General features: G+C 35.7%; 2 protein-coding genes across 2 annotated transcripts; one reads left to right on the forward strand and one right to left on the reverse strand.

The window, feature by feature from the left end:
* The first annotated feature begins 1,201 nt into the window (after positions 1 to 1,201).
* LOC133712108 (vesicle-associated membrane protein 724) lies at positions 1,202 to 6,969 on the forward strand. The gene is made up of 5 exons (XM_062138190.1): positions 1,202 to 1,569; positions 3,680 to 3,821; positions 3,927 to 4,047; positions 6,429 to 6,491; positions 6,578 to 6,969. Exons 1-5 carry the CDS (start codon positions 1,380 to 1,382, stop codon positions 6,725 to 6,727), a joined length of 666 nt encoding a protein of 221 aa, XP_061994174.1. The 5' UTR covers positions 1,202 to 1,379; the 3' UTR covers positions 6,728 to 6,969.
* Positions 6,970 to 13,926: 6,957 nt separating this feature from the next.
* On the reverse strand, positions 13,927 to 14,625 carry LOC133711027 (flowering-promoting factor 1-like protein 3). The gene has a single exon (XM_062137190.1). It carries the CDS (start codon positions 14,538 to 14,540, stop codon positions 14,217 to 14,219), a length of 324 nt encoding a protein of 107 aa, XP_061993174.1. The 5' UTR covers positions 14,541 to 14,625; the 3' UTR covers positions 13,927 to 14,216.
* Positions 14,626 to 18,891: the final 4,266 nt, after the last annotated feature.

Below are 18,891 nucleotides of genomic sequence, written 5' to 3' on the forward strand. Positions count from 1 at the left end.
ACTAATAATTTGTAAAAAAAACAAAGAAAAAAGTTATTATATTAGACTAGATGTTAATAAACGTAATTTTGGAAGAGTTTCTGGTTAGAATTTTAAAATGAAAATTATTAAATTAACGGTTGGTTGGATGAGTAGTTCAAACTTTAATTCAAGTATTATTTCTTAACAACACATATGATCTAACATTTGATCTAAAAGTCTTCATGAAGTTCTCACTTTAAAGATCCTCATTAGAATCTCACTCACATAATCTTTATGTATTTAGATTTTCAAATGTTATTCCAACTCATTCATTTTTTTGTTTTTGGAGTACAAAAAGTCAAAATACTTGGCACCAAAATGTTTCATCTATTGGAAGTTAAGTTTTATTTGATCTAAGAACAAATTACAGTAAAAAGAAAAAGAAAAAAAAAAATATATATATATATATATTAATAATATTCAAATTACAGTAAAATGTGTCATCTATTGGAGGTTATGTTTTATTTGAACAAATTATGTTTCATCTATTGCAAGGTGATTTTCATAGGTTTGCATATACTATTCTAGACTCAATTTCATTAGACTTTTTTTTTATATAAAAATTAAAATGATAATAGTTTAAATGCAGAAACCTCTAAGGCAACCAACACTCAAACGATTAAAATTTATGACCCTAGAAACCTGAAAAGATAGCATATTAGTCCAAAATTTATCATTAAGACAACCAAAACATCCGCTACAAAGGCTTCCTTTTTGATCTTTATCTATATTTTACAAAATATTTCTCATAAATTTCAAAACCATTTACTCCATTCTTATCTCCTCCTTTTGTACTAAAGCTAAAGCCACCCTTTATTTTTCGTTCGGCGGCGACGAATATTTGCTGGCCAAAGTAAGTTTTACAGGAGGAAATCTTCTGTCTCCAATTTCCCTATCCCCCTGTCTCTTCTTTGTGATTGGTTGATATGGATTAAAAAAATACTTATCTTAAACTTTGTTTCATTTTTTAATCCTTGTATTCATTTTTTAATTCTTGTCAACCAATCACAAGGAAGAGACAGGGGGATAGGGGAATTGGGGACAGAAGAATTCAGTCCAAGTTTTACCATAAACAGAGAAAGTAGGGGCATTGTCGTCATAGTCAACACCATTTACAGGTCCACACCAAATCATTAATTCTTAGACCCCCACTTTATGATCATCACATTTCCAACACAAAGCGCCAAACCAGAATCCCTGTCTCCACTCTCCACTGGTTTTAATTACTCATCAAACAAACAAACAAGGGTAATAATCCCTTGTTCCTTAAAACCCAAATTCTTTACTTCCTAGCAAAGCAACAAACTTTGCGCTCTCTCTCTCTCTTCCGAGGTGACTCAACTCAGTGCTGCAGGCCAATGGGTCAGGAATCGTTCATATACAGCTTCGTGGCCAGAGGCATAATGATCTTGGCCGAGTACACCGAGTTCACCGGAAACTTCCCGGCGATTGCTTCTCAGTGCCTTCAGAGACTGCCCTCCACTAACAACAAGTTCACCTACAGCTGCGATCACCACACCTTCAATTTTCTAGTTGAAGATGGCTACGGTACTAAATTCAATTTTCACTATTTTCCTTCTTGAATTTGCATGTGCAACTAGTTGGATCTAGTCCGAAACTGTGAACTTGTTGATCTGGGGGGTTCTGCTTGGTTTCTAGAGAAATTAGTGTCAACTTTTTGAACTGGGTTTTGTGATCTTCTCATAAAGTTTGGACCTTTAGCTGTGTCATTGCTGAGAAAGCTGTGGGAAAACAGAAAGGAATTTGAGTTTTGAGCTTAATTAGTTTAGTAGGCTTGGAAATTAGCTGACTCTAGTATATATATGGACTAGCTAGCGTTGGTTAATTCTTAGCAAGGATGGAATTCTATGCAAGTGTATACATACATGCTTAAATTTATCTTGAAACAAGGTTATTGCGTTAATTGTAAATGCTTATAAACAAGTTCTTCTTCCGTGTTTATATAGTGGAGATTCAACTACTGTACGTTTTGAATTCTTAATTTACTTTAGGAGAAGAAAGCTAAATATGTGGTTCTGTTTTGATTTGTCTCGGTCCTTCCTTTTTGCTCATCTAGCAGTAGAATCTGTACCTCCACATTACACAATGCATTTCATTTGGGTGCGATCTTGGATTTACCATTGACTTTATAGAAAATGAGTATCCTTTACCATTGCATTTTTAACTTTTTAGACCCTTGCCAGGGTGAAATGAGTATTATTATTATTTTTTTACCTTTAGATCTCCTTTAAACCCCATCAAAACAGTATCAGTTCCAACCTCATATCTCTGTATCCATTGGTCGTATTTGTTCAGAATAAGATGCAAGTTCATCTAAAAACTATGTACGGGCGTATTAATTTTTTGTACAAGTCCTGTGGTTTTGCAGTAGCTATTGTTTGTTTCTATGAGATTACGCTGTTTTATGATATACTCTTTGCACACAACTGCTCCATTGACTGAATGTTTATATAAATCTTTTGTAGTATGTACTTTATCTTTGTTCAGGACAGTGGGATTAGACGTTTAATTGGTTAAGGTTAATTAACGGACAATGCAACCATTAGTACTAATTCTTAAGTTCAATATCAAGTGTTTGCCATTGAACTTAGTAATACTGCCTAGTATGTGCTGTTGTCTGTTGTATGCATCCTGTGTGTGGAACTTATTCTCACTGTTTCCACCTGATATTGTTCTAATTTGCATCTAGTCCAAAACAGTGAGATATGATCTGAAGTGTGGTTGGTCTCCAGAGAAAATTTGAAACTAGTGAACTTCTTGAACTGATATTGCGTGGTGTTCTGAGCTTCTCAGAATTGGTTCTTTAGCCGTTTGATTGATCAAAAAACTGTGGCAAAAAGAGAAATAAATTCAAGTTTTGCCTCTTATTGGGTTGTGTTGTTGTTCGAGGATATAATAGAGATTTGTATTTGGCTCATTTTACTATTTTAGTAGGCTTTGAAAATTTGCACTTTTACAGAGTAGCGATTGGTCAGACTCTTAAAATAGATTGAACTTTTTGCAAGTGTTTACAAAAATTTAAGGATATAGGAACCACTTGAATTAAGGGTATTGATTAATTATAAATGTGAATAAACAAGTTCTTCCAAGTTCCACTATTGAAAATTTAACTTTTGATTTGATAGCTTTAACTTAATTTTGGGAGAAGAAATATGCCTCGTCTTTTTGTTCTTCTGGTAGTGGAATTTGTAACTCCACATTACACCATCCATTTCATAATTCACCTGAGTGCTCTACTAAATTTTAACTTTTCAACCTTGCCTCTGGAAAATAAGGATCCTTTACCTTTGGGTCTCCTTCAAACTCCTATATAACCTTGTCTATTTATATTCAGTTAGACAGATAGTTATCAGGATAACATGCCAGCTTATCTAAACGAAGTATGTAAAAGCATATTAACTTTGTCGTAAAATTCCTGCAGTTGATCCATTTCTGTAGCTATTGTTCATTTCTTATAATACTAAAGTACTAGTTCTTAAGTTCAATATGAAACAAGTGAATTAAGAAATACCATCTGTGATGTGTTGTTGTCATCTGTCTGAGTGTCCAAATCAAAACCCTTTTAATTACTTAGTTCTAGTGGGAATATATTATATTTTTCTATCAACTCATATGCAGTGTTTTATGGAATCTGCAGCGTACTGTGTTGTTGCCAAGGACTCAGTTGGCAAACAGATATCTATTGCATTTCTAGAACGAGTGAAGGCCGACTTTAGGAAAAGATATGGAGGTGGTAAAGCAGATACAGCTATTGCCAAAAGTCTTAACAAGGAATTTGGGTATGTTCATTCATGAGAATTTATGTGATTACGTACATGAATATCTATGCTTTGAGAACAGTTTTCTTTCTAAATGGTCAGCTAAGATGGGCTTGAAAATTACAGACCAATAATGAAAGAGCACATGAAGTATATAATTGATCACGCAGAAGAGATTGAAAAGCTATTGAAAGTGAAGGCGCAAGTTTCAGAAGTTAAAAGCATAATGTTAGAGAATATTGACAAGGTAAATCAGCTGTGATCACTAAAATGTGTTTCTGTTTCAAATATAGTGCACATGCGTAGTCTTTAAACTATGAAGTTATTTTAAACCAGTCTACCATCTGCATTTGCACAAGCATTCTTTTTCTCTATTTTTCTGCCAAGATATCTGTTTGTGATGTCACGAGAAGGAGCTTGTTTTTCTCTTCTCTTCTTTGTTGGTAAAATCTGTTTTGTTTGTTTTTTTTTTTTTTTTTTGGGGGGGAGGGGGGGGGGGGGGTGTGTGTGTGTGTAAATGGACCTTCCCTGTGTTTTCAGAGTTTACTTAGACCTATATGGACATTTTTTCTTGGCAGACATTTTGGTCCTCACTGTCGTGGAGACGAACAATTAAGAGTTGTCATTATCAAAGAAATAAAATTTGTGAATTGTCTTTAGTCAAGTGAGTTCTTCAGGAATGTAGATTGGTGAACTCATAGTGGATCAAAAAATGTGTCAAAGAAAAGTATTTTAGAGAGAGGTGACTCCACAGTGGTGGTGTCAAAGGGGGTTCATCATGTGTATGGGTGGCTTCCTTGTGCTAATGTCGGTTTTGTACTTTTGGGGTTTTCCAAGACTGGTGGAAGTCATTGCAAATTCTAAGCTTTAGAGAATGAAAAAGCATGATTATCTTTTCAAGATTAGTATTTTCCATCAAGTCTTTTGGCTAGGACTAGGAGTGATGTGCTTTTGACCATGCTAGCCAAGATTTTTCTTAGAAGAAAGTGAAGTGATCTTTTAGCTACACTTCCTAACCACCATCTGACAGAGGAATCTCAAACTAAGAAAAAACAGAAAAATAAAGAGAAATAAGGAGATGTTGGTTTCTTTGTATCTCTCTCTTGTTTTGAGTGTTACTTTGTAGTTTGCATGTGCCCATGGATTTCTGCTGTGGCACTATATTGCACGGGAGGTTGGAGTAATCTAATATTTTAGAATAAACCATTTAATCCAAGGATCATTTTGACCAAAAAATATCCAAGTACCATAGTATTGGGTGCTGTAATTCCATCCCTCTGAGAGGAGATAAATTTGCAGAAGGATTTAGTAAAAGGAGGAGCATACTTCGTAGCATTGTCCCAGATTAAGGATGAAAGATTTATGTTGTACCTGACAAGAGAAGTTACAATCGTTGTTACCAGGCCAAGGATTGGAGTCTATATTAATATTGGAAACTGCTTTCTCCTTAACAAACAATTATGAAAATAATCAATCTAGGTTCTTCATCCAAATAAACAGATCAGTGCAAAGAGTTTCCTGTCATAACTTTGATTTGTTAGTTCCTTTGCTGGCAAGGTTAGCTTCATTAAGTATGAGATTAGTCCAGTACATGTCTCTTCTTTTTCTGCATCTAACATCTTGCATGTATGATCCTTTTGTTGCATCATTCTAAATGCTTATTTGTTCCATATCGGTTTTCTGTACCAATTAACCAGGCTATAAATTCGTGTTGCATAAACTTATGAAATACTGTACAAACTAGACAAATATTAGACAGGTGGCCTCGTAGTGGATCAAAATCTTGCAACTAACATTTACGTGTAAAAGAAAAATAATTCAGAGAGAGGAGACACCATATTGGTGATGTTGTATACAAATTACGGGTTCATCATGACCGTGGGTGAAATGTGGGTTTGCCTAGATCAGTGGCACTCATTGCAAGTTCATAGCCTTAGAGAATAACATTGCATGGAGCACTTCTGCAAGTCATTGTTTCAATTAATTCTTTTGGCTAGGGAGGGATCAGTGTTTGTACTTTTTACTATACCAGCCAAGCTTTTTCTTAGATGAAAATGAAGAGGACTTTAGCTAGAAGTCCTTCACACCATACAGTAAAGCAATCTCAAACTAAGAAAGAACAGGAGATAAAGTGAAGCAAGGAGATCTTGTTTGTTTCTTTGTCTCTCTCCTCTTGAGTGCATCTTTGTCATTCACTGGTGCTGTGAACATTTCTGGCTGTGTACTAGAATGCAGGGTTGGCTAAAATCTACTCTTTTAAATTATTACATTCAGTACGAGGACCGTATTATCAAGTGCTATAAGAAAAACTTGCCCTCTCTGAGTGGAGATAAAATATGTAAATCGAGGATTTAGTTAAAGAGGAGGAGCATACTAAGTAGCATTTTGTTCCCAGCATTAAGGATGAATTCACATTGTAGATTTCTTTTGTGACAAGAGAAGTTGGTGCAGTCATTATTTAGGTCAGCCTGGAGTCCATATTTATACAACTTATTATAACTAAAATCTTGCATTTATACCTTTGTTTTCTTTAATTAACTCTATCGCATTTTGAGAGAATCTTTCATCCGTTATCATTTAACCAGCCTATAGATGTAGTGCTTCATGTTTATCTGCATGCTTTCTCAGGCTATTGATCGAGGGGAAAACCTTACTGTTCTTGTTGACAAGACCGAAACCCTTCGTTCTCAGGTAAACTGGAGGCAAGAGAAACTCAACCCATTCATCTGTTGTATGTGTCTTTGTTAAAAACTAAACAACTTTATTGCACTTTTCAGGCCCAAGATTTCAAAAATAAAGGGACACAAATGAGAAGGAAGCTGTGGTATCAAAACATGAAAATAAAGTTGGTGGTTTTTGGAATCTTGTTACTTCTGATCTTGGTTATCTGGCTTTCTATTTGTCAGGGATTTGACTGCACAAACTAGTAGAAATTAGTCACGGAGCATTTCGCTCAAATTATACGATACATGTGCTTCAGTTCAACAAATTGTGCTGAGGAAGGAGGAAGTGAGCGAGGGAGAGAGATTTTCTTACATCCTTGTCTTATCAGAATGTTCACTATGTTTCTAGATTTTATTTTAATATAGCAACATTTTGAACTGAATTTTGGTGAACTTTTGTATACTTGAAGATATTACAGTGATTGATTAGATTAGATCAGAACACACTGTTGCCGAAAAAGTGCTACCCGTTACAATTTTTTTACTTGGCAAATCACTTGCATCATGTAATATACTTTTACATAGATTCTATAACAGTATGGCATTTGGAAAGTAGGTGAAATGGATTGTGATAACCAAATTGTATGAAACAACTTGCATAGAAGAGTAAGACTCTAGCTATAGCAGTCTCGTGAGATACAATTTCATAACGTACGCGTAGAACAAATATTAGGCCATAAATTCTAAGTGAAAAATATTTGAGAACACAAATAGAAGACTGGAGTTTGATTCTGATAAGTCCAGTTGATTATTACAATATAGGAGTCGTTTACGGTACATTAATGTATCGATACATCAAGTATATTAGTTTGATACAGAAATAGACTAATTTGAGTTCAAGTGAAGCCAGTCTACTTATGCATGAAGTTAGTTTACCTCTATATCAAATTTAGTCTACTTGATGTATTGATACATTAATGTACCATAAAATATTCTTACAATATAAACCATGCAATGCGTTTCGTTCCATGGGTTGTCAGATGGGATAACTTTTTTTTTTTTTTTTTTTTTTAGTAAAATGATGGGGTTTTTTACCTTCCTTTTCCATCTCCTACTGGAGGAAGAATTTGTCACAGAAACTTTAAAACACAAAACGTAGCAAAAAATATACAATGTTTCCATTAAGTGGCTCAGAAAATAATTTGGTTGGACTGAGTTTGCGACTATATGAAGAGGTAGAACAAGGGCATTATGTAACGGTTTAACTAACAAGGTAATGTCTGCATCAAAAAAAAAAAAAACAAGGTAATGAACTAATTTGTGGGAGACTACTCCATTTTGAAGACGAATCAATGGTGGACTGGCCCAACAAGTTAACATGTATCCTTTTTCGCGACGTGCTCACATGCCTTGGAATTTAGAACGTCCTTGGACATGCATGATATACCTTACAGACGTAAGCACCAATTAGTCATTTACCGAAGGAGAATCAATTGAAAAAGTTCTTTGTTATCACATTCATTGCTTAAGAAAGAATACTACACACTACATAATAACTCATCAGATGCAAAACTTCTTTTGAAGGTAAGTCCCTTCTGGAGGACGTTTGGCCACTAAGAAGGTTCTTCTGAAGGTCTGTCCGAGGACCCAATTCGTCGGAGGCATCCCTCCCATATTTCTAATCTCCTCCTTGCTTGTATCAGCACCGGTTTCAATCCTTGAGCTAGACCGCAAGAATTTACTTCCTGTCGGCATTGACGTGCCCCCTATGGTTGTCCAGGGTCTTCCCTCTAATCTATCACCATATATAGTGGAGCTTAATTGGTTTCAAGTCTAACGCCTTGGAACCAAAAGGTCTCCATCCACAGAGCTTAACTTGTTTGCTTTCTTTTCAAATTTCTCCTCTCCGCTAGCAATATGATCCTCCATTGTTGTCAATATCTTATCTTTCAGAAATCTCTTCGAGTACTGTGTGAGTTATGTGTGCGGAATGAAGGCTTGAAGCCTTGACTAGTACTTACACAAAAAACTAACTCTTATTCTAATGCATGAGAATAGGAAACTAATTTCTAATTAACAAAGGAAACTAACCACGTGGAAAACAAATCCGAATGGGAAACTAATTAGATCAGGGAAAATGTTTTCAATTTTACTAAACATTCAAAACCTAAATAGCCATTCATTTACCAATAAAATCTAACTTCACTTAATGACTGGGTGGGTATGTTTTTAACTCGCTAACGTAATCGATTATTTAGTGCTTGTAGCCCAAACAACTAAGAAGAATGTTGTATTAGAGCAACTCCAACAGATTTCCTATAATTTCTGTATTATAGGGAAGCAGAAGTTAAAGCTTTAGCTGAGCCTCTTTTTCTTCTCTAACTCCAACAGATTCCCTATTTTACAACAATCTCTAAAATCTCTATATTATTCCTTAAAATTTTAGAGTTTGCTGTAAATATAGGGAATTTGGTTTTTCTCTTTCCCCACTTTCCCTAAAATAGGGATAGTTATAGGGAATCTGTTGGAGCAAAAGAGACTTATTTTTCCCTAAAGTAGAGAAAAATCAAAATATGGGGAATCTGTTGGAGTTGCTCTAAGACATCAGCTTCGAGAGCCTAGAGCAGGAGATTCAGAAGTTTTTGCGCCACTACAAAGCGCCCCAGACTAGATTTCTTAAACCAAAATAAAAATTTATGGATTGCTGAAAATAATGCTAGAAAAGGTAAAGCAGTTGAGTTTAATGCTCAAGGAAGATTTATGGAGGTATTAGAAGGACTCTGCCTTGTCCGTGGTTAATAATTTTTGGGCGTAGTTATCAATTTTTTTTTTTTAAATGACGTGCAAAATTTAATTTTTTGAAGAAAGTAATTACGTAGTTTATCATTTTTTTCTTGGGATGAAATCTGCTGTCCCCAAAAACCATGTGCCAAGCCTGTCTCCATATTCTGATTGGTCCATTAAGATTAGAAAATGAAAGAAAGATTAAGATAATGATTTTTTTAATCATTCTAAGCCAATCAAAACATGGGGATAGTGTTGGGAGAGGGTTTTTGGGACAGCAGATTTCATCCCTTTTTTCTTCATCATAGATTTGACATGAAGATATCGTAAGTTTACGAACTTTGCTCCAAAATTACTGTCAGTTCTTTTTCCTTTCGACTGTGTCTACTTATATCCATAAAGAAAACATCCAGTTCCTCATATTTTTAATACAACAGAGATCATACGTCTTCAAATTGTATACTTAAGTATGTAAAAAAAGTAGAATTACTATACAAAGGGTTCATAGTGCAGCAGCACCGTAGAGAAAAAACATGTCGAGTGTGTTAAAGCCATATAAATTGTCTGTTTCCTTGGCTTGTTGCATTAGGGTTTCTCTGAAAAGTCGACCTAATTACTAACCAGCAACCAAGGCGTATAGCTAGGATGCCAGAACAAAACAACACATCGGAAATAACGAAGACGTTTCCTTTATCTACTACCTGGTAGACACTGCAGGTTTCTCTTCCTAAAAAACTGCTGCTACAATACATTGATTTGAAGTTTTGAACTAATATCGGAAGTAGATATAACACAAGATAATTACAAAAAGCCAAAGCACCACAACGTCTCCATTTTGTGGTTGCTACAGACTTTCGGAAAGATGGCCGGGATAGTTATAAAGGATGGAAGTTGATGTTTGGCTCTAGAAACAGGGTTTACCAGGACCAACCAACCTTTGGAAGACCCTTTCAACCAAGCTCCTGGTTCAACTGCAGGTAGCTCAAGCTTGACAAGTTAGTCGTTTGGGAGGTTGAAAAAGCTTAAAGCGTTGTTGCAACTGACCTACTACAAGACTTGCAGAGACAGCTCTTGCAGCGAATTAACCCTAGCTATAACGAAAAGCTCGCTCCCTTATATTTTTAGGTATTCTTTTTCGGAACTCTAATGTTTTGTTGGCAATCTCTTGATGGTGGCCAATTGCGTCATCATACTTATCATAGTCAGATTAATATATTAAATTATCTTTAAATTAGCATATGTTAAAACATAAGTGATGTAGCTAAACTAAGAGTGAAACTGTATAAAAAAGTTGTCATCTGTACGTAGGCAAACTGCAAATAGAGCTTAACTACTACATATATAAGTCGCTGATATATAGTTTATGATTAACAAACATCATAAGTCATGGCCTGCCAACCACACTAAGCTAGCTTTCACCGACTTTGATGAGAACATTTGGTCTCATGAAATTAAGGTAGGCGCATGTGAATAAATGAGAGTTAGAAGATAGATTAATTGAGTCATCCGCATGCATAGTTTGAAAAACAGAATACACAGAATTCAGATAATGTTCTTTTTCTCATCTATGTATAAACCGATGCCATCTAAAGGCGTGCTTAGACTAATACTTCAGATATCTTTATATATTTATACCTAGTCAGCATATATGCTTCTACGGAGGAGACTGATAATGACATACATAATTGGTCATCTAATTGTTCATAGTAATAAGAGAGTATAAATATTTATATAATAAACATATATAACAGCGTATGTAGATTGACATTGACATTTGAAGTGTGTTAATAACAATTTTATTTATTAAAAACTTATGAAATATAACATTGTATGAGAATATATTACACTAAAAAACAGATCCCTTTTACTTCATTATTTATCCCAACTAATTGGTTGGAATGACATACCCTATCTCTCAGAGTCTGAGGATAACCTGCAATATATGTCTTCTATCAAACTGCAACTGTTTGTTTGATTATTGTTGAAGGATGTTGAATTCTAGTGTGCCTTTTCAAACTAGGGTTTAGTTCTAGAGTTGTAATAGGAGAAGGTTCTAGATTTCCTAATTGTATTCAGATTCTATTACCTTGTATGTACTCTGTAAATCCCTATATAAAGGGCTCATATTATCAATAATAGAACACACAATTTCTCTCACAATTTTCTCGAATCATATTTTCTACAACAATTATATAATTATATATGCATGATTGCATGGGACATATACATACTGACATCGTGGCCGTCAAAATCAAACTCATAAGAAGACATATAGGATCACTCTTGTTCTATCCTGTGTGGATATCAGTGAATATGGAATGGAAAAAACAAAGAGCTGGCTTCTTCAATTCTTAGCTCTTTCTTCTCCATATATGCATGATCCTCAATTCGATCTCCATAGAACTAATCCGATTTTTTCTATTCATTCATATCTTCTTGGCCCCTTGGAATTGGAAGAAGACCATGACGATTAATTTGAAGAAGGAACTGACAACTCAATGAAAAGTGAGTGAGTCGTAGCCCATTCAAAGTAGGCATGGGCGTATATATGGTCAATCATGAGAGCTCTAGCTTTAGCTATAGCTACAACTCTTTGCTAATGTAATGGGTTCTCCATCGGCCGTACAGATATTATTCACATGCATGGTGATAAGAGTCTTATCCGCACGAGTTTTAGTGCCACTGTGTTAATTCGATCTTAGGGTTGGAAGAAGATCTCTCCTAGCCTCCATAACCCAAGCCTTCTTTAAATTAAGCACGTGTTTCTTTTGGACAACCATGTCTCCAACAAGTCCGGGTTCATGCATGGCTGCTTATTCATATCTCATGGAAAAAAAATAAATTGAATATCTTTTTAAATTGATACTTTAGCTGATCATCCAAAACATATTTACTACGTATCACCATGCCTTCGGCCAAACCTTCCTTAAACTCTGTTTTCTAATAAAAAGACTAAACACCACCCTTTTATTTACTAATTTTTTTTTCTACTCTTTTTCTTTTCCTAATTTACTAATCACCACCCTAATTTATTGTTTCGACTTGTTGAAAACTTGAAACTACAACTGTAAAGTTGGTACTAGTGACGTAGGTTAACAAAAAAAAGAAGTAAAGTACAACCAAACTTTTAGGTGTTGAAATCAGAAGATTGTGAATGGAATAAAACCGACTCCAAAACACCTGCTACTCAATGCAAGTGAGCCCTAAAATAGATTCTTATTTCTTTTCTACGTTAGATATGTACTAGATTTGAGAAAATTATAGAATCTCACATCGAGAATTCTAAGTCCTATGCCACTATATATATTGGGTCAAATATATTTGAATTGTGGATGTAACTATTGTGTCAAGATTAATGTTGTATCACAGTAAATGCAGTAAACTATAGAATCTCAGATAAAAAAATCGAAAAACCTTAAGATGCTTGGCAGCTGAGAGTTTCATAGAATCTTGTAAACTAGTCGGCAGGGTTAAATCAACTCTTGCCCTTGACCTGTTTCTCTTGAGCATGGGGTGTATGGGCTCTTTCAAATTTTCGATAAGTGGTTCCTATTTCAGTTTTGAGTAGGAGATCACTGCCATATATCTAAAGATAAAGTCTCGATATTTCAAGAGAAGTCGTAGTAGTTTGGGTCTCTCACTAGCTGCCATCATTGCCTTGTCTATATATGGCTTTATATTATTCCATTTTTGGCTTACGGGGAACCACATCATTGCTCTCACTTGCCTGATTTGTATGGCTACATCAGGGCATTTCTGCAGTAATCCATTTATTTGACTTTGGCTTCTAATGTCTTGTAGACTTAATAAAAACGATTTAAGGTTGAAATGATAGCAATCATTTAGGGAGATTTTATAAATGCTTATAAAAGGGAAAAAAAAAAAACTTTCGCTTAAAACAAACACAGCACTAACCACTGCAAGTGGCCTAGTGGTTCTTGCCTAGTTGGGTGTGCTCCCCAACCTAGGTTCGAACCCCGAAGCTGTCAAAGTGGTCAGGCACTGTGCTGCAATGCACAGTTGGAGCATTTCACATGCGCCGAAAGGGTTTATCTTGGGCCTAGGAAGCCTTTGGATTTCCCTTGACAAAGTCAAAAAAACAGAGCACTATAAACATAATCATAACAAATAGAGTAGCTAGTAGTGCACTCTTTGCTAGTTGGTGTCTGGTTGAATAGAGACTCCTGATATTATTTCAGGACGTGTTCTAGATGCTTATTGTAATCAGGGGTTTATGCTCTATGTCCCCCCCGGAATGTTAACAGGCAGCTCACTGCGTACCCAAACACCGAGGAAGGAAAAACTTAAACGGGGGGGGGGGGGGGGGGGGGGGTGGGGGTGGGGGGGTTTAGTTTGAACGAGATTTATATGTTTACTAGCAATAATATGTGGAAGCCTGGCATCGATCTATTAGCCAAAAGAATGAAAAAAAACAGATCAGAATTAAGACAAATCACAATCTGAGACTCCAAGGTCTGATCCAAAAAGATAATCCAAAAATGAAAATGTATAAATATATAGTTTTGTTTCACACCACAAAATGCAGACCAAAGCTTGGATGTCAAACATATCATGTTGTTGATAATTTTTGTATTTATAAAATTAATTCTTTTTGTCTCTTCTGGTTATAATTGAAGGGACATGGGAATTTCAGTTCCTCCAAAGAAACTAGAACAAAATAAAAAGAACACACACATGTCAGGATCATTAAACATTTAATTAGTTTGTACAAAACCGCAATAGAGTACCCGATAATCACCCATCAAACCCATGTTTTCACTAAACTAAATACAAATTGTACCTACGTACATACTGCAAACCAAGCCAAACCAAAACACAGTGAACCTCCCAACAACAAAAAAAGTTACAAACTCACAAACTAACCAAACACACAGTCATCATCATTATCATCAATCACAAACACATTCATTAGCAGAAGCTAGCAGGCAGTAGTAGATCCAAGGACAGACTACGTGTCCCTGACTTCAAACAGATTCCGGTTCTTCACGACGATGTCGTACATGTGCATGGACTTGAACTTGTTGAAATCCTTGGGGAGAGAGATGAGGTGGACGGTGGATCGCTTGTGGTACTGAAGGAGATCTGGGTCGTCGTAGTACCTCTCCCAGCCAAGCGAGAGCAGCTTCCGCTCAAGCACAGCGTAAGAGGTAATGACCTCGTCACTGGGAGTGTGGACCAACACCTTGCGCCGGCTGGAGCCCTGCAGGGAATCCGCCCCCGGGTTCTCCACCAGCCGGACGACGCCGTTCTTGAAAACCCAAACCCCAGACATGTTCTCAGAGAAGAATGAAGAACTAGCCTAACTAGCTAATGAAGCAGAAGCTAGCTAGCTAGTAGTGAGAATGTGTGTGTATGAACCTTGGAGAAGGATGGTGCGTATATATAGGTGGGAAATTAGTGCTGTGAGTTTTGGAGTAAATAATATTATGGGCAAATAGATGGCTAGGGTAAAGTGGGGCCCATATGATGGAGGAGTCATAGCAAGGGTGCAATATGGGACATGGTGTTTATGCAGGAGTGGACCTGTAAGTATCGATCATGACCTTCATATCTCTATCTATGTATAAATGTCTATGTGTGTATGTGGGCATAAAATATCATTTCATTATATAATTTCCGGTCGAATTCCGGTGGGAGGAGAGAGAATCCTGGGCTTCTTTTTCTAAGGGCTTTAAACCCCACATTGGGAATCTTTGTTTTGTTTGTTAGAAAAAGAATTTGATATTAGCTAGGGTTGATTGAGACTTATTCGATCTCTAGCTTTGAGAATTATTAATGGGGGGATTGTATTTTGTATGTGTTCTGTGGATTAACACTGGTGACATTTGTGTGATCCGGGCATCGGCAAAAGGGAGATTGGATGGTGATGGGTTATTGGGTTTTGAGGGCGTTGTCTGAATGTCTCATGCATGATGTAATCCAAACTAGCTAGGCATGATTTGTGTTATTTTTTGGATATTTTATTCTCTTTATTTTATTTTATTGAAAATGCAGATAAAATTACAACTGATTAACTAAAAATGAGTGAAGGAGGTAAAGAAGAGCCAACATTTATATTTAATTTATTAATTTTGATGTACCGTTTTGAGTATGAAAGAAAATAGGGTAAAAACCTCAAATGGTACCTGAATAATTGTGAAAGGTACTTTTTGGTACCTACGATTTTTTTTATCTCAAATGGTACATGAACTATTGCACCGTTACCAAATACGGTACCTCCGTTAAATTTATCATTAAATCGCTGACGTGGCATGTATTTGGATTTTTTATTTTGCAAATAAGCTATGGGCAAAATAGTAAATTTCTAACAATGATGTTTCAAAAATATTTATAAAAAAAAATTAATTTAGAAATTTGTTCTATTTAACCCCAATTGATGGCCTTGTGCAATTTGGTGGGAAGTTGTGAGAAGGGAAATTAAGAAGTGAGAATTTGGAGGGAAAATTTGTCATTTTGGAGGGGAAGGACCTTTTTTTTTTTGAGGGAAGAGTTTATGTGGTTGCACATACCATTTTGCCCCTCCAAATACATGCCATGTCAACGATTTAACGTTTAAGTTAACGGAGGTACCATATTTGGTAATGGTGCAATAGTTCATGTACCATTTGGGGTAACAAAAAGTACCTTTCACAATAGTTCAGGTACCATTTAAGGTTTTTACTCAAGAAAATAACTATAACATGCAGTTAAAAGAACGTGATTTTGAGGAATTATACATTTATTTTTTTCATTGAAAGGTGCATGAATCAAGCCAAAAAAAAAAAAAAAAACTTATCATTTGTAAGTTTCATTATTGTCACGATCTTCTAGTCTAGTGACATAAGTCTCTCATAAGTCTCTAAAATTTTGAGTTCGACTTTTGTTGTTCCTACCCATTGTTGTATAATAACTAAAACAAGATCAATTCTATTAGCATCAATCTCATGAGAAGAATCATGTATGGTAGTACGTTATCCAATTTTTTGGTAGTCCGAGCACTATGCAACATGTTGCTAGGTGGATTGGCTTCATCTCCGGTCAGCCATGCTCCCTATGATCGATGATATATATATATTTTTTCCTTTCAGTTTGACAATATATAGAGTGAATTAAAGCTCGCAATTCAACCAATGGATCCAACCAATTAATGTAATTGTAGTAGTTAGAGGGCTTAAACCTTAAACGACTGTCAAACCGAAAAAGGAAAATAATCTCTGAAAAATGGGTTTAACGATAAGTCCCAAACACATAATACAAGGATTCTGTAAATAAACTAATGATGTTATGATGATTGAGCAATGGTGTAACGTTCATATATACATGCATAGTCGAACTATACATTATTGTGCGATGCATGCATTCATATATAAGAAAGTTGTTTTTCTTTTTTAAGTTCACTTTACAATATATTTATATAAAGTAGACAATTACTTTTACAAACATATACATAAAATTATATATGTGTATTTATATTTATATATATGTGGAGGCCAGGAAGTGTGCATCTTAATGTAAATATTAAATTAAGTATATATACTTAGGATGGACATGGAGAATAAAACTAATTTCTATAAGAGGAAAAGTTGGGATGCTCAAGGCATTGTTGGGTTATAAAAGTTTAATGTCTTGTTCAAAACTATCTGAATGGTTTGTGGGAAAGACGAGCTGTGAAGAAGTGACCAAAAAGCAAAATTCTTAATTTGTTGTAGTAATACTACTGCATGTTTAATTCACTAGCTACTTCTCTGCAGGAGATGACCAATTGCAATGTGAATACCCCCCCCCCCCCCCCCCCCAAACCAATTCATATGGAATCTCTGCCTAACTACTGTTGACTCCCATTGCCTTCTATTTGCCCCAATTATTTGCATCTCCTATCTAGCTAAGCTAGCTAGGGCTTAGCTAGATAGCTAAATGACTGGAGGGAGTAGCTTATGTCTGAGGAGGAGTGACCAAGAACAAACACATATAGTTTGTGATGGATTCCAGCAACATATACAAATATCTTGCATTCTCATATTAAGCATCAAAGGGTGATGCATTTGGACATGGATATTGCTTGTTGAACTTTAGGGCACACATTTTCTTTATATACAGTGCCATGATCACACCCTTGTTTGCGTTTTGTCACTTGCTTCTCCTACCAGCTTGGCCTGTGATACAGACCCAACCCATTCCAAAGCCAGCATTAAAGCCGCCTCTCCATTCTCATGACAATGAACCTTAATTAGTTGAGTTTCCAAATTTGTCATATCTCTTCCTTCATATTCCTTCTCATAAATATCTCAATATTACAGGACCACCCAGCCTATATTCTGAACTTTTTGGCATATAAATTGTGAAAACCTCACAAGGCGTACACGTTACGTAGGTATTTGAATATACTACTGATTCTGAATTAATTTTTAGAGATATATTGTTCGGATTTAAGTTGGCTAGAATCCATTACGTCCATCAAGTGTCATCAGGTACGTTACCTCAGAATCTCTCGGAACTTTTAGTACATGTACGTGAGATTAAAATGTCTTACTTCAAACCATATCAACCCATCAAGAGGATATATTGGGTGCTTAGTCCCTTCATTTAGCATGATGGTCACTTGATGTACATATGTTATTGAATTCCGACAACTCTGAAACTACTTGTTAGCGCGGCTTACGCTTATTACTAACTTTTAAATCATTGCATCGATATTATCCTCGATCAACTTTACTACTTAGGGCTAAGGGAATTGCGCAAATGACTCCATGAAAACATGAAGAACCGAAGCTAGGGCAACTATACATAACTTAGCAAGATAAGAAAATAGCATCTCCCATTAGCAAGACCAAATAAACTTGACCATTTCTTATTTAAAACATAAACATTCGTGCGTCAATTACACAAGAAAGAATAAACAAAATGGATCAAATTCGTGCATCAAATTAAGATCATGCTCACGCAGAGATAACAGATGATGCTGCACCAGCAAAGTTCCCCACCTCATACAGGCATGAATGATTCTCTCAAATCTAAACCCGCCATTTCAATTCCATATCAATTTTGAGGCTTCAATTCCATCTCAAATCTAAATCTAAAAGTCTCAGGCGATGTGGAATGTTTTTTTTTTGGACTGAGAATTCCAAGTCATTTTAGCTAAGGAACATACATCCTAGCCCCGACCACCTTTTTTCATAGTGGTCTTGGTTTTGCTTTAATCCTCTGGCTAGCTATATCACAGTAGCAAGTAGTCGATCTTCGATAAAGTATGGAAAGCTCTATTACCATAGTGATACACAACAAGCCCATGTGATTGCCCTCACGAAAAGAAAAGCCGATTCCTAAGTTCCATATTTTACTAACCAAAGATTCTTGTGTATATGCCATCCTTTTAAATGTTAACCTCTTCTTTTTGAAGGACGAAAGCAACGACCTATCTTAATCACTAAAGAGAGTTGTTGGTTCCTCCAAAATTAGTAACAAGTTTTGGACATTACAGATCGAATTTATTGACAGGGAAGGCTAATCGATCTATACAAGTAGATTATTTGGATTAGGGCTAATCATCCTTTTGCAAGTCGATTCTTGATGATCACCTCGAGTTTGTTTATTACTATATATTACGTACGTTGGTTGTGTGACGATATCCTTGATCATAATCAATT

The sequence above is a fragment of the Rosa rugosa genome, chromosome 5 (assembly GCF_958449725.1).
Source record: "Rosa rugosa chromosome 5, drRosRugo1.1, whole genome shotgun sequence".
In the NCBI taxonomy this organism is placed as follows: Eukaryota; Viridiplantae; Streptophyta; class Magnoliopsida; order Rosales; family Rosaceae; genus Rosa; species Rosa rugosa.

Bases quoted from the DNA above. Each gene is read 5' to 3' on its own strand.
- LOC133711027 (XM_062137190.1), bottom strand. From the start codon at position 14,540: ATGTCTGGGGTTTGGGTTTTCAAGAACGGCGTCGTCCGGCTGGTGGAG.
- LOC133712108 (XM_062138190.1), top strand. From the start codon at position 1,380: ATGGGTCAGGAATCGTTCATATACAGCTTCGTGGCCAGAGGCATAATG. The intron at 4,048-6,428 runs GTAAATCAGCTG...ATGCTTTCTCAG, and splicing joins TGTTAGAGAATATTGACAAG to GCTATTGATCGAGGGGAAAA. The intron at 6,492-6,577 runs GTAAACTGGAGG...TGCACTTTTCAG, and splicing joins CCGAAACCCTTCGTTCTCAG to GCCCAAGATTTCAAAAATAA.